At 40.8% G+C, this 15,055-nt stretch overlaps 1 protein-coding gene across 3 annotated transcripts in view; it reads left to right on the top strand.

The window, feature by feature from the left end:
* The window catches only part of GRAP (GRB2 related adaptor protein), an 89,192-nt gene extending 76,122 nt beyond the window's left edge, over positions 1-13,070 (top strand). For all 3 annotated transcript variants that reach the window (XM_063430453.1, XM_063430452.1, XM_063430451.1), the window contains one exon: positions 12,888-13,070. In XM_063430453.1, the coding sequence (XP_063286523.1) occupies positions 12,888-13,070 (183 nt within the window). The remainder of the gene's footprint in view (positions 1-12,887) is intronic.
* Positions 13,071-15,055: the final 1,985 nt, after the last annotated feature.

The raw sequence follows: 15,055 nt of genomic DNA, 5'->3' as shown, positions 1-15,055 counted from the left end.
TGTCCTGGGTGGGAATGTTGTCAAAGAACAATGTATCTGTCTAAAACGAATCACATTTCACTGCTGATTCATTGAAAGCTGACAATTAAAACTTTGGGATTGGGAGAATTAGTAAACCGATATTTGCTTGGAGGCTAGTGTAAGTTAAATCTATTGCGTGATTACTGTCACAAAGCCAACACATTGTACAGAGATGTACAACAAAACAACATAGCAGGCATATGTAAAGTGGAGATGCCACATGTCAGATTTCTGCACAACACGGTAGCACAATTATTATTTCCTAGTTCACAATCATTTTTATTCTTTATTCGTATTGTATGTGTGGCTGTCCTGGCACAGCCAGGGCGCAACATGCAAATTAATTTAAGATCAAGGACAGACTAGAAAATCACAGGTGATCAGAATGTAACAACATAGAATTACTGGGAAATTGAGAGAAATTAAAATCCTAGCATGGCGTAGAGAGGGAACAACATAGGATAAGGGAAAGCGGGGAAATAAAAATCGCAGCTTTTCAGAGGGTGTGGAATAGTTGAAAATGTATGTTGACACCCACTCTTCCTTTTGTGTGTCTCCTTGCGCCACCTTGTGTTTTTTTTTTCCTACCGCCCCCCCTTTCATCCTTGTGTATTTCTTAATCCCGTTTCACCTTCTTAACACCATTAGCTCTTCTTAGCCCTCTTACCCTTTTTTGCTCCACACAGATAAAGACAGTGACAGACATGCATGCTTACATACATAGGCATGCAATCATACATGCACTCACATACAAAGAGGGGCACACAATCACATACGCAGACTTACAATCACCTATAGTCACAATATACGTACAAACCAAAGAAAAACAAGTTACCTGCGCTCTCTCCTTAATCCCTATGTATTTTTAAACGAATGGAGGTTTTTTAGTTACCTCCAATGGCCATGAGAGGATAAGCCCACTTGGCAGGTGGGCTTATCCTCTCATGGCCATTGGAGGTCACTAAAAAACCTCAATTTGTTTAAAAATACATAGGGATTAAGGAGAGAGCGCAGGTAACTTGTTTTTCTTTGGTTTTTACTATATATTGGGGCTGATGTGTACTGTAGTCATTGCTGCCGCCCAGTGATGGGAGAGAGCGCAGGACTTATCTTTCTGCAACAATATACGTACAGATAATAGGTCCACCCTCTTAAAATTTAAAGTATCCCACACTCGAAGACCATGGTATGGGGCCTTTTATAGCAACTGGACAGCAACGGCTGCCCAGTCATCAGTTTTAAGATATGCCCCAACCTGTCGGGGGAATGTGGATGTACAATACCTCCATTTTAGAAATAGGGGGATCTTATTGACCGCCATAAGATTTGTATTTATTTAATCTTATTTGTAGTGATGTCCCGAACAGTTTGCCGGGAACCGCTCACCGGCGAACATAGCGTGTTCGCGGTTGCGAACACGCGCGATGGTAGGTCCGCCCCCTATTCGTCATTGAGTAAACTTTGACCCTGTACCTCACAGTCAGCAGACACATTCCAGCCAATCAGCAGCAGACCCTCCCTCCCAGACCCTCCCACCTCCATGACGAATAGGGGGCGGACCGAACATCGCGCGTGTTTGGGACCGCGAACACGCTATGTTCGCTGGCGAACGGTTCCTGGCGAACTGTTCGGGACATCACTACTTATTTATTTTTTTACTTTTTTTAATGTGGTGGCTGGCTAGCAAGTTTTTCATGATTTGCCCAATGGCTGTTAGCTCTGCCAGCAGGTAAATCATTTAGACTTTTTTTTTTTTATTAATCCAGGTTCAGAGTTGAATTTTCCAATTCTGGATTTGCTGTGTTTGGGCATGGAATTCAGCCATCCTGCGGTGTTAAATTTGGTTAAAATCCAGTCTAAATTCAGGCCTGTTTGGGACATGAATTACAAAACCCAGATATTGATGGATCCCATAAAAAAAATTCTGGATTTCGTAGTCCAAATAGCCCCGTATGCAACTGAGTGGTTATACCCCATACAGTTTGGAGCCATTCAGACTTTCGTGAATAACCCAGAATAACCTATTCTGTATAAAAACACCTCCCTAGAGATCATTTGGAGCCTTAAAAATCAGCATGAGAGCCGTGTAGTTGGGATTTTTTTTTAATATAAAATACATACCGGTATATTTAAATGGATTATCTATACAGTGCACAGAAAGGGTTAATAACATGCACCGTAGCTTGTCCCTCTGTGTTTGTACTTAGTGTTAAAGATTGTGGTGTTGTGATGGTCTTTAAAAAGCATATGGGGCTGTTTTTGTCATGTGTAAGATGATGTTTGCCTTCTTTGTTTGCATTCATTACTCTGTCTGTGTGAAAGCTGCATTGTGAGTGATGATTTGTTTGTTATTGCTCTGGAGCTGCTGTGTCAGTCAGTCATCCGCCTCAGTCTTTAGCTGTAGGTGGATTCGACCTGTCTGTGATGTGCAGGTTTTCCTGTAAACACTCAATACAATAGTGCATAGTTCCCAAGTCATCAGTCTGTATATTATTTGTAGCAAGATTCTTAGATTTTCAGTTAATTGGGTAAAAAACATGAATGTGTACTGATGACAGCTATAGTGAAAACAACTTTACATTAACAAATAAGTAAAGATTTTTATTAACATTTAAAAAATATATATTTTGCTGTGGTAATAAAATATTTCCACATTCTGCCTTGTATGTATTTTTTTTCTCTTGTTTGTCAAAAGGGCACTTTAAAGGACCACTATAGGCACCCAGACCACTTCAGCTCAATTAAGTGGTCTGGGTGCCAGGTCCATCTAGTGTTAACCCTGCCTGCTGTAAGCATAGCAGTTTCAGAGAAACTGCTATGTTTACATATGGGTTAATCTAGCCTGTAGTGGCTGTCTCATTGACAGCCGCCAGAGGCGCTTCCGCGCTTCTCACTGTGATTTTCTCAGTGAGAAGACGCTGCCGTTCATAGGAAAGCATTGAGAATGCTTTCCTATGGACTGACTGAATGTGCTCGCGGCTCTTGCCGCGCATGTGCGTTCACCCGATGACGTCCAAAGGAGGAGAAGCCCAAGCGCCGAGGGAGCCCTGGGCTGGAGAAAGGTAAGTGTTTAACCCCTTCCTCCAACTTCAGCCCGGTGGGAGAGGGGCCACGAGGGTGGGGGCACGAGTTTGTTTTCCTGGCACTATAGTGGTCCTTTAAGCACCATAACCACTACATCTTGTTGTAGTTGTTTGGTTTCTGTGAGTCCTTCGGTGCTATTACCCACTATTCTGTCCATCAATCTTCTTCAGTGTGACCTTGGACCTTCCTGGCACCCATAGCTCTTCCCCTCTGCTGATGTTCAGATAATATGTAATTTAACATTTCTAAAGGCGTCCAACTTTGGGCAGCAGTAATTGGGAGCCAGTCAAGGATTGGACAGCATTGATAATTGGTTGGAACTGATGCAGAACTCAGAGATATTAAAAAAAAAGAAACACGCTTTAGAATTTTAAACTGATTAATTCAGTGGTTCTTAATTCCTCGTTCTGGAACTAAAACTCCATGCTATTCTAGTGGGTCAAAATGATTAGAACATTGTATTCATAAGGATCAAAATAAATTGGTTATTGTAGAAGGTCTGCATTTCCTTGTGCCACTGAGACCCCACTGTATTTTCTTAGTACAAATGACATAACATTTGAAGAATGGGTCATCCACCAAGTGTCATGTTTGTAATTGGTTCATGTCAGAAAAGTATAAAAGCCATTTAATTGAAAGTTGATTTTTGGTGTTGTACCTCTCTCAGAGCTCTGCTCACCTTTAGAGGATATGATCAATGTGTCGGAAATATCGATGTTAATGGAAGGACTGGCATGTTGCATTTTTAGCTAACAACCTCTACAAGGGAAGGAATATATATTATATCTGTACTTAAAGGGTCACCAGAACCACTACAACTTAATGTAGCTGTTCTGGTATCTCTAGTCTGTCCCTGCAGGCTCAGCACTATAAACACAGATTTTTCGGAGAAAAGACAGTGTTGTCATTGCTGCTTAGTACCACCTCTAGTGGCAGTCACTCAGCGGCCTGTAGAGGTGATTCCTAGTCCAGTACTGCGCAGTGTGATTTAAGGCATCTCTATGGGGAGATGCTGATTGGCGCTGTGCATGCGCAATAGCCTCACAATGCTTATGGGAATGCATTGGATTGGCTGAGATCATCAACATTAATGATCTCAAAACGGAGACAGAGCCAGCCAGAAAAGGCAAGTAAAAACACATTTTCACTGCACAGCCGCACCAGTGTCAGGAATATATATATATATTTTTTTTTATACAGTTCTTTATTTTTCTTAATAGCAAAATGTTTACAATATACACTAATTAGATAGCACAGGATTAGCTTGTCAAAGATGGTAAGTGTACATATTCAACAGCACATTTTTTTTATATAAAAAAGAGGAAAGACAAGAGTAGCATAGTGCAGAGTGGAGTAATAAGTGTAGTAGAAGGTGAGCAAATTCTAGGTACGTGGTACCTGAAGGGAAGGGGGCAGAAAATAACTGTAGAGGTTAACAGGTAGATTCATTACGAGTAAGACCCCTCAGAAGGCCCAGGTAGTAGGAATAGGTGAGCTGCTGGAAAGGTGAGATTGATAGAGGACCTGCAGGTAGCTTTTAAAATAAGGGATGAATAAAAACACAGGAATAACTCAATGCATCAAGATTATAACCATAGCTGAAGAAGGTAGAGCAGAACATTTGCATTGGGAGCACATTTTTGTATGTGAAAAGAAAAACAATATTGGGCACAACAGAGAAATTCCCCTAGGTGGCCCACTCGGAGAGAGAAGATGGCAGGTGTCACAAAACCCCCTCACTCAGGTAATAACAGGCTTTAAGCAAAATGTCAAAAAGAAAAACAAGTAGCATTCTATCAGCTGTCGTGCAGAGATGTTAATGAGCTGAAGTATGGGCTTGTTTTTCTAGTTCAGCCCCCGAGCCCACTCAGCCTATGCCCTTCAAAGGCAGTGCGAAGATCCGAGCCAAGAGCATATGCAGCTGGTCGTGGACTCTAGTAGGAGGCCATTATATCAGTTCTGTCACCCAGATTGGGTGGTGCTGTTGGCAGCCTTCAGGATTCAGTTATGGTCCGCCTCGGAGTGTGCCTTTGCACCCCCTGTTCTTGGATGATATGCGCCTCATGCTCCTCTACCACGGGTAGGCCCTCTCCACGTGTAAAACCGTGGACTCCTGAGGTGAGTAGGTGTTGGGCTATGGTAGGTTAGGTCAATGCAGCCTGAGTTCCAGCTGCACTTAAAAGTTGGAGAAGAGCCTGTCCAGCTTGGAAAGTATATAACTTGGACTTTGACTAGGAGTAGTGCACAATGCGGTCTCCGCCATTTTAGGTATGCTGTGGCATGGTCTGTTTGCCATGAAGAGTTTACCAGCCTGAATTGGGCAGCCTCCCCATGCAGAATTGGGATCACCCATGCCGGTCCAAGGGGGGTTAACAGGGCGTTTGCACAGGAGTAATGGCCTCTGGGCACCCCCGGTCGAGGGGATCAGCCGCTTCCCCTGGCTGGCGAGCACTAGTCCGCATTTGCCATGGTGGAGCCAGTGCATGCTTGTTGAGTTGCAGACCTCCACCTCGCATAGCAGGTAAGTCAGGTAGCATGGACATTGCTTGTTCAGGCCCAGACTGAGCGTTAGTAGACTTTAATATGCTTTTTATAGTAGGCTTGTGTAGGAGCTTGTCTAAACATCAATCTAACCTCCATGACAGTTGGGTCCCGCCCCCAGGAATACATCTTTGTATTCCTGACACTATAATGTTCCTTTAATATAGTTGCTTTTAGAATATCTCTATTTGGCATTGGCTACACTTTAGATCTCCTGAACTATAGTATCAACTTTAAATTGCTGATCACTACTATCAGGGCTGTATAAATACAAAAACGTTGGAACTAAAAACTGCTACCCTTTTGTCTTTAATAAAGTGACCTTTAACCATTACAGGACCATTACTGTGAGTAAGCGCGCTGTGCCTGGTGTTGTAGGTACCGGAGCAAGTGGGAGAGAGAAGAGGGGTGACACAAACAGAGTCTTGGTTTCACTTCTATTTTCTCGTCCATTTTCCACCCACTAGGGGCTGCATTAGTGGAACATAATATTTTATAACTGCAGGTGGGATTAGTCAAGCATGATAACAACATATTAACCCTCTGTGGGATGATGCATAGTGTCTATATGACATTGAATAAAATAATAAGAAATTGTATCCTTAATCTGGGCTTTAAATTTTGACAGCGGCACTATGATTGAGGGGTATTAATGATGGGAACTGGACAAAGTTTAGGAAGAAAACCAGTTTATATTTTATAGGTGAGAGTGTAAGAATAAATGCTGTCTTTATATACTACATAAAAACAACAACAAAAAGTTACCTCTGTGCTGTCATAAATCCCTAAGCACATTTAAATAACTGGATGTGGCCATTTAAGTGTAAGCTCACCTGCCAAGTCAAGGTGAAACCTCTTGGGTAAGTCCTCTGATAACAATTCACCTTGCTGCTTTCACCCAAAAGGCAAAAATCTCCTATGAAATTAACTCTTTAGAACCCTTAACAGGACACACATGGGGTGGGCGTAAGCACTGTGACACGGCATTGTAATACAAAAACAAACATACACAATTAAGCCCGGTGCTCAAACTCCCACTACTCCTAGTAGGCACTCCCAATGCATAGAATAATAATAAATCAATAAATCAATACACGCGCAGTATGCGCACTATCCCAAATCCCTATGCATACTTAAATAACTAGCAAACCTCTTAGATGAGTGGAAACGCAGAGCGGGACACCGCGGACCAGAGCTGCAAGGGAGAAAAGGTTAAGGAAAACTCACCTTTTTTACCCCTGGCAGCAGAGGCAGGTCACCCAAACTGTGACTAGGGCACTATAGCATTAGGAATACACATTTGTATTACTAACGCTGTATAGTGTTCCTTTAAGTTCCATCAAATGATTGATGGATACAAACTAGATGTTGGTAGAATAAGTTATTTAACCTTCCAGGATATGATCTTTCCAACTGAACGGGTCAGAGATATTTAACTAACATTTAGGATCAGCATAACATAGTATACAAGACCCTAACTTTGTGTGTGTTGAAGGAATTACAAAAACAGCAAGATGGGATGTCAGGCACGTGGGGTGAAGTTCTTTTAAGTAGTATGGACTTTGATTGGTTAATGCTTTGAGGGTGAACAAATCTATATATAAAAATATATTTTCCATTTCATGAGTAAGCCGTTAGTGAGAAATGGAATGTGGCATGATAGACACGATAAATGGGGCTAGACGGCTACTATGCTAGAAGATCGGCTGCTCTATTTTGGACTATTTGTAGGTGATCAGTAGTGACCCAAGTGTCCAGAATGGAAGACGCCAATGCACGTATTAAGGTGGCATTCTGGTGGAGCTGTATTGATCTTTGTGCTCTGTGCCCTGTGTAACGGTTGTAATCCTCATATGAAATTGTTATTATCATCCCAGAAATCTGGTGTTTTAATGGCAAATTATTGGTAGACAACACTTTCTTACATTAAACATTATTAATACTTCAGACAGTTGAGGGGGGTGTTAAGTAAATTCCCAGCTGCACGTCTTTCTCAAATCTTCCTCCTACATCAGTTTGACACCATAAATATACTACGTCTTGGATGTCACTATAAAAGAAATACCTAGAGCAAGTGTACGCGGTGGGTAAAGGTCAGAGAGAGCCTTAACATTAGTGCCCTTTTTATAAGTTGTACTTCAACAGTGCAGACTCTTCAAACATGCACAGGGGACGTTTACCGTCGTACAGGTGGATTTGTGTGAAAATCACGGACACTGATTTGTCTGAGCAATACAAGCCTTAGGGACGTGACCTGTGTGGGTGCAAATGGTACCCACTACCCAGTGAGAGAGGAGTACCGCATCACTCTGCTAGATCACAGGTGGTGCAGTAGTGAGAGGTCCAGTCTGTTTACAGCCCTTACTACTAGCCAAACAATGCATGGAACCAATGTCCAGGTATAAGAGCCTGAACTGTTGGGAAGATCCCAAACCTGGCCTTGTGCTCTCTGAGTAAGTCTCGGTGGAAGCACGGTCAAAGTTAGTCTTTCTATGTCCACACTAACTCACACAGTAAAGGGACTCTCAGGCTCCATCCACTTAAAGGGACACTGTAGGCACCCAGACCACTTCAGCTCATTGAAATGGTCTGGGTGCAATATCCCTTTTGCACTTAGCTGCAATGTAAAACAGAGAAACTGCAATGTTTACGTTGCAGCTCTAAGTCTGCCTCCAGTCAGCCACTGGAGGCACTTCCTGCATCGTAACGGACCTTTGACCTGTATCTCAAGCTGGACGTCTTCACGCTCTGCATGAGGACACCCAGCGTCAGTTCTTTCCCCATAGGAAAGCATTGATTCAATGCTTACCTATAGGGAGGTCTAACGTGCGCACGGCACTTGCCGCGCATGCGCATTAGCGTCCGCTTGCTGCGGCATGTCGGAGGGGAGGAGCGTCGACCCAGCGCTGAGGGACATCGGCCCTGGGATAAGGTAAGTAAACTAACGTTTTTAACCCTTTATTTACCGGGTGCAAGGGAGGGTGGAGGCAGCAGGAGCGATAATGCCAAGAATACAGGTTTGTATTCGTGGCACTATAGTATCCCTTTAACAGACAGGGACAAGCCCCTATCACTACCAGGGGAAAGAGGAACAAGGATGAAGGCTGAGATAATGTGTATTTTAAATCATATAATGTTTTAGCTGACGGGATATACAGCACACGAGACACGGGATCAGCCTTTCCACCATTGTGTTGTGTGTTGAAACTGGTTCACTATGTTCTAGGTCAGGAAGTTCCAGAAAATGTCAAACAAATGGCAACTTAATCACCGAGTTCTATTGTGATGTTTAAAACCTGGAGCCTCTAGAAGCTTAGCCCGCACCGCCTGACGTGCCTGCACCACGTCCCTCTGCTTTCTGCTGGTTTTACTTTTTGAAGTGAGTGACAGCTTAGACTTGTTAGGTATAGTGCGTAATGTTTGTACGTCGGGCAGACTTTGTCTGTGAATTATATGCTGAATAAAGAGATCTAGCCAGACTTCCTGCAATTGTTCATTCCAACCACTGTCTAGAGTTCAGACTTACAGAAATTGCACAGAATGACGAACGTGCTTCCAAATCTCATTTCTTTCATTTCTTTACCCATAAAACAGATATAGTTACCTATTTACTAACAGTTTTACCTCCAGTCCCAGTGCTGTTGGCATCCGACCTGAATACACAGCAGCTCAAATATTCTAGTAACTCGGCAAACTTCTCTTTTTGTTTTTATGTTAATAGTTTCTTTGGGCTTCTTTCGAGGTATTTTCTTCAGGTGAATTACGGCTTTCTAATGATCACTTTTATTTAATTGCCTGCTTCACTGGGTATAAGAAGCGTTCAATGGCCTCATTTAACATTGCAGGATGAAGTATGGATTTCATGTACTTGTTTATTTATTTTGTACATTTTTAATGGCTAGGCAGCTTTCCCTTTCTAAAAAATATTAGTGGTGTGGTTTATGGTTGGGACATATACTTAGTTTTGTTTTTTTATGTAACTATTGAGTCAGCATAAGGAGAGGGATAGGTGGTTTAATTTCACGCATATGTCCGTAGCACGTGTGTAAAGGAAGCATTTATGATGGGTGGTGGTTCGGGGTATCTTCTGCTCCTTTAGCGCATCCTATCCCGATAGATATTAAGTCGTTTGAGAATAAACATTGCTAGCTGAGACCGTCAGTTTTAAGTAACATGTCTCAGCACAGGATGCGTGATAATGACCACTAACACCGTCACATGATTAGTTTCTCATTTTGTATTTTTAAACTAATTGCCGAGGCCACAATTAGTTTGAAAATAATGAAAAATAGCTTAAGTGCTGCTGTTTTGAGTGTAAATGTATTTTCTTTTATTTTTCTCCTAATACCTAATGTAGATATTTTGCTATAGGTGTACAAAGTAGTTATACACATTCACTCTCTCTTTGGAAGCCTTAACAATTTTTACGTTCTTTTAACAAATAATCTAATTAGTTTATATAGTAATAGAAAAATGCTGATCCCTCCCAGCCTGCAGGTGTGTGTGTGTGCTCAAGATTTCATTATAAATTCGGAATGAAAACTGAGGTTGGTGCATGTGGATTCTGCAGGGTTTGTTGACACACCGACATGAAACCAGCCTGGAGATGTAAGACAAATAAAGCAGGATATGGAACTTAGTGAAGAGCACTGTACGTTTAAATTCGTTAAGGTCTGAATTCTAGCAAATTAAAGGGACTCTCTAGTGGTATCTAGACTTTCCCTTTAATTTGCTCCAGAATTTAAATTGCAAAGCTGAGGAAATATAGCTAAGATGTAACGATATCATAAACTGAGCAATCTCTCTAGAAAAGCTATTTTTGCACAGGTGCCAACATTCTCTGCCCATCTCTCAGGAGAGAGGTTGATAGGGAAACCCATCACAGAGTGTGTAGAACAGAAATGTATACGTTTATCCAAGTTGCATAATGCAAAACCTCTGAAGGAGCAATAACACGTGGTGTGTGGAAGAATTAGAGCGGTAAAATGTGTCACATTTAGAGGCTTGTAACAACATCGACAAAATGTTACGTATTCAAGAACTTTGTTTAAAGTGGCATGGGTAAATATTATATTATCATTTTTGAGATATGACTTTATGTTTGTTTGTTTTTATGTTTACATGGTTTGTCATAGACAGTGAATAGCTATTTAAGGTTCTTTCAAGTCGAAGTGAAGATACTAAATTTGGTATGTCGTCTAATTTATAAATATGGTGATAATTAAGGGTGATAAATTAAAAAATTTGGTATCTTAGAGTGCTAGAACTGTCGAAATGTATTTATTGTTGTATTGTCTTTTGTTTATATTTTTAAATGTAAGTCTTTTATTGTCTATTGTGATAAATTTTCGAAAATAATAAATAATGAAATGATAAAAAATAAATAATTTTTTAGATATCTCACGGGCATAACAAACCAAGAAAATCTACAATAATTTTTTCATTTTAAAAATGATGCTATCTATGCATGCTGATGTACATCTTACTGCCCAGAACAAAAACCTACCACTGATTCCGGTGCTCCCTTTTTTACGCAAATCCCATGATTGTGAAGGGGTTAATCTTTGCCAACGTCCGAAAAAAAACCTAACCAGTCTGCCTGGCTTATACCCAGTAGACGACTCTTTTCTTCACATTCATGGGGGTGGGAGTGTTTGCCAGTGGTGGATAATTTGGTGGGTGGCAAACAACTGAGCATCATTTCTGTCTTGCTCGTATCACGAGGATGTATCACGAGGATTATTTAGTTATGCAATAAACAGCAATTTGGCTTGTTCCTTCTGCTGAGGCAGGTAAATCCTACAGGAGTGGTGTTGGCATTCAAGGTGCAAGATGTACTCAGCCTTGATGTGCCTTGTAGAATCCACAATGATTTATTTACTTATTTATTACTTAGGGTGGGTAAAAATTGATTGCCTGACAAACCTGACGGTAGCCCTTTACAATGTGTTTCAGTCCTGTAATGCAGATTGTAATAGTTACTGGGTCTGGGAAAAAAGAACACAGTGATTTGAAGTGGTCATGGTGTGTAGAATCTTTATGTTTTGCTATTAAATGCTGAACATACAGAGTTTAACCCCTCAACTGCCAGAGGTGTAACGCCACCTCTGTCTGCATTATTAGGATGTCATTAATTAATTAATTGACTCTAAGGGCTCTCAGGTTCAGGGTCCAGAAGTGTTGACACAAGTACAGGTTGGGGGCAGGAAGGGTCGCTTGCCTTGCTACCGCCGTGCAGCCCTCAGTGGTAGACATTGCAAATACCCACAAACTCTCCCAAGCCAGGGAGTTGGCTGACTGTTCATCCCACTAATAGTATGGCCTACCTAATAGGCGCTGAGCCCCTGCTACAATGATAACAATCCCATAACATCTGAGAGGTTTTTTTTCCTTTTTTTTTTATCACAACAAAACATGACGCCGTTATGTCTCAGCACCTTGCTACAACTACTTTATTTTATTTTTCTTTGTTATACAAATTTTGCTTTGTTTTGCTTTGAATAATCTTAATTGGAGGGTCCTCCCAAGCCCAAATTTAGTTCCTGTGGCGTTCTAGCACATAAGTATGGTGATCTATTTTATGTAAGGTGTACCGCTCAGTGTTGTTATCCCTATGGTTTATCAATCAGTACATAAGGTCGCCATCTTACATTAATCATAGCTCAGCTATTTGTTATTCTCTACAGTTATTTACTGTCTACTCTATAGTGTTACTCTCAGTGCATACCTCCTGTCTACTTAATATCCTAACATTCAACTCTTTATTTTCTTTAAAAAAAAAAAAAAAAGTGCTGATATCTCTGTTATCGCTTAACTTGATACGACATGTCCATGCCTTGTAAACCTTCTAGTGTGTGATATCTTGTCCTTGTTATTCACATACACAGCAAAACTAAGAATTTATTTATTTTTTTAAACATTGATATCTTGAATTCTGAAATACTCCTATTTCAAATGTCACTGATCTTGAACATTGTGTTCAGAGGTAAATTATGTAAATAAAAAAGCCTATGTGGTACGTTGCCTGTAAATTGTTTAATGTATGGTGTATCATATGTATTCTCTCTGCCCAGTGGCAGAACATGAAATTATAGAATAGATCGGGGCTACTTTATAGAGAAGTCCTCTTTGTATCAATAATGGCTCATTTTATTCAGCTATATGTACAATTGTTCACCTTGATCCACCACGAATAAAACTAAAAATGTCTTTCTATTTTGTTCCATTTCTTTATTTCACAGAGGAAAAGCCATTTTGTTCGGGCAGAATTTGATTTTAACTCTAGAAAGGTGCATGAGCTGTCCTTCAGACAAGGCGATATCATCGAAGTCTTGGAATCCTCTGACCCCAACTGGTGGAAAGGAAGAATCTCTGGAAGGATTGGCTTGTTCCCAAAGAACTATGTAAACAAAATCTACATGTGACCGTGTCATCTTCAGTTGGAAAAAAATATGTTTCCTTGGTGGTTTGTAAGCTCCTCTAACTTCCAAAGTGTGACCATCTGTGAAAGACGAATAGATATCGCCAGCTTCAAAAGGGTGACCATCTGTGAAAGACTAATAGATATCTCCAGCTTCAAAAGGTTGACCATCAGTGAAAGATTAATAGATATTGTTTTGCCATTGTTCTAAAGGCAGTATCATGTTTGCCATACATATCAATATATATCTAAGGTTTCCAGATAAGTTCTACTTAGATGCATCTGTAACCCTATGTCCAGTGATGACCTGGATATTGGGAGCTGCACTATTACAGGAAAACTATTTTAGATGATTGCCCCTATTGGTTCTTTTTGCTTAGATCCATAATTCATTCACAACCTTCCTTCCTACAAACAGACGTAAGCTGTGGTTATTATTTTTATTGGTGAACCATGAAGCACTGAAACTATAAATCGAATCCTTCTGTACAAACTTGTTATGTTGATATTTTGTATGATATATTTTGGATTAGCTTATTCATTTTATTTGTTGATTTTTGTTTTTGCTTAACCCAGTTGTATCAATCCTTTTAAGTGGGTGTGTGGTTTTTGTTTTGTTTTGTTTGTTTTTTTTTTTTAAATAAGGAAAGGTGTTGGTACCTTTTTAATACTTTTATTTAATCTAAGGTATATTAATAAATGTTGTATTGAACTAAAATGAAGTAGAAAGTAGAAACATTAATGGAATATCTCGCCTATGTATCTATCACTTTCGGACATCCTAGTAACGTGATGCCCCATGCGGAAGTCTCCAAAGCATTGGGGGAGGTCTCACGTGAAACTGAGAATATGTTGATGGGCACTATAGTTCTAGAACGGGAAAAGGATTGCCAGATCCACATACATAATTTTATTTTGCCAATCTCAAAGGATCTAGATGTTTCCCAAATGGTAATACTTCTAAATCATATACATTCTTCTTTGTTCAATGCAAAGCTTTTTATTTGCTGTCCATAAATATAAATATGAATATGGTCAATGTGTCCAGAAAAACATAATGGAACTGTCAACTTCAGATAATAGTAGATTTATGGTAAGAAAGTAAAGAATTAAAGGAACATGGCAGCTCTATAATCACTACAGCACACTCTGTTGGTTATGGTGCCAGGAGTGGTGCCCCCTCCCCCATTGTAGTACTCAAACCTTTTTAGAATGGTGCTGGCCCCCTCAACAACAGCCTCTGTAAGAGCCAATCGTTCTCTGGAGGCCTGGAGGTGCAGGGCGTAGCTGTGGGGTCTCCTGGCTGCTGAGGAGGTAAGGAGCGACTCCCTTTGGACCCCAGTAAGAAATCAAACCATACTAAAATAGTTTGCCAACTTACACAGGTTTTGGGTGCCATGGCACCGCAGTGGTTATGGTGCTTGGTGTGTTTCTTTAAGAGCACATCTCTGCTTAGGTTCCAGGTAAAGAACAAATACGACATCCCTTTTAAGAAAGAGGCATTCTGCAGAGAGTCCTCCGTTGCTTCTTAGCTTTCACTTCATCTTATGCTCTGTCAGGTAGTGCAAACAAAGGATTATGGGGATTATAGTCCTATAGCTGCAGGATGTCTAAGGTTGTACAAACTGCTTCATTTCTTATAGAGTGAGTAACCCACCAAAGCGTTATAGATAACAAGTAAAGTAATGTTTGGGGTGTGGTAGTTTGTAGGTATAAGCATTCCCCCGAAGGCTTTGTGGCTGCTGAAGTTGCAGCTTGTGTTTTTCTCTAAACTATCCGCACCCCTTCGCGTGAGGCCACTGACTCGAACAGATCTGTCTGCTGCTGGCACTGATCACAATCAGCAGCAGGATACACCGAACGGTAATATTACAACGAACGCCACATTACCACACCATGAACAGTTCTAGACCTAGAGTACGTTATTGGTGATAAGGATTATGTGCTGACCAGCAGTGTGTAGCAATGATATGCTGCAAGATTCCTAAC

The sequence above is a fragment of the Pelobates fuscus genome, chromosome 8 (genome assembly GCF_036172605.1).
Source record: "Pelobates fuscus isolate aPelFus1 chromosome 8, aPelFus1.pri, whole genome shotgun sequence".
Taxonomy (NCBI): domain Eukaryota; kingdom Metazoa; phylum Chordata; class Amphibia; order Anura; family Pelobatidae; genus Pelobates; species Pelobates fuscus.
The sequence above is the reverse complement of the archived record's forward strand: the minus strand, read 5'-3'. Positions and strand labels throughout refer to the sequence as shown.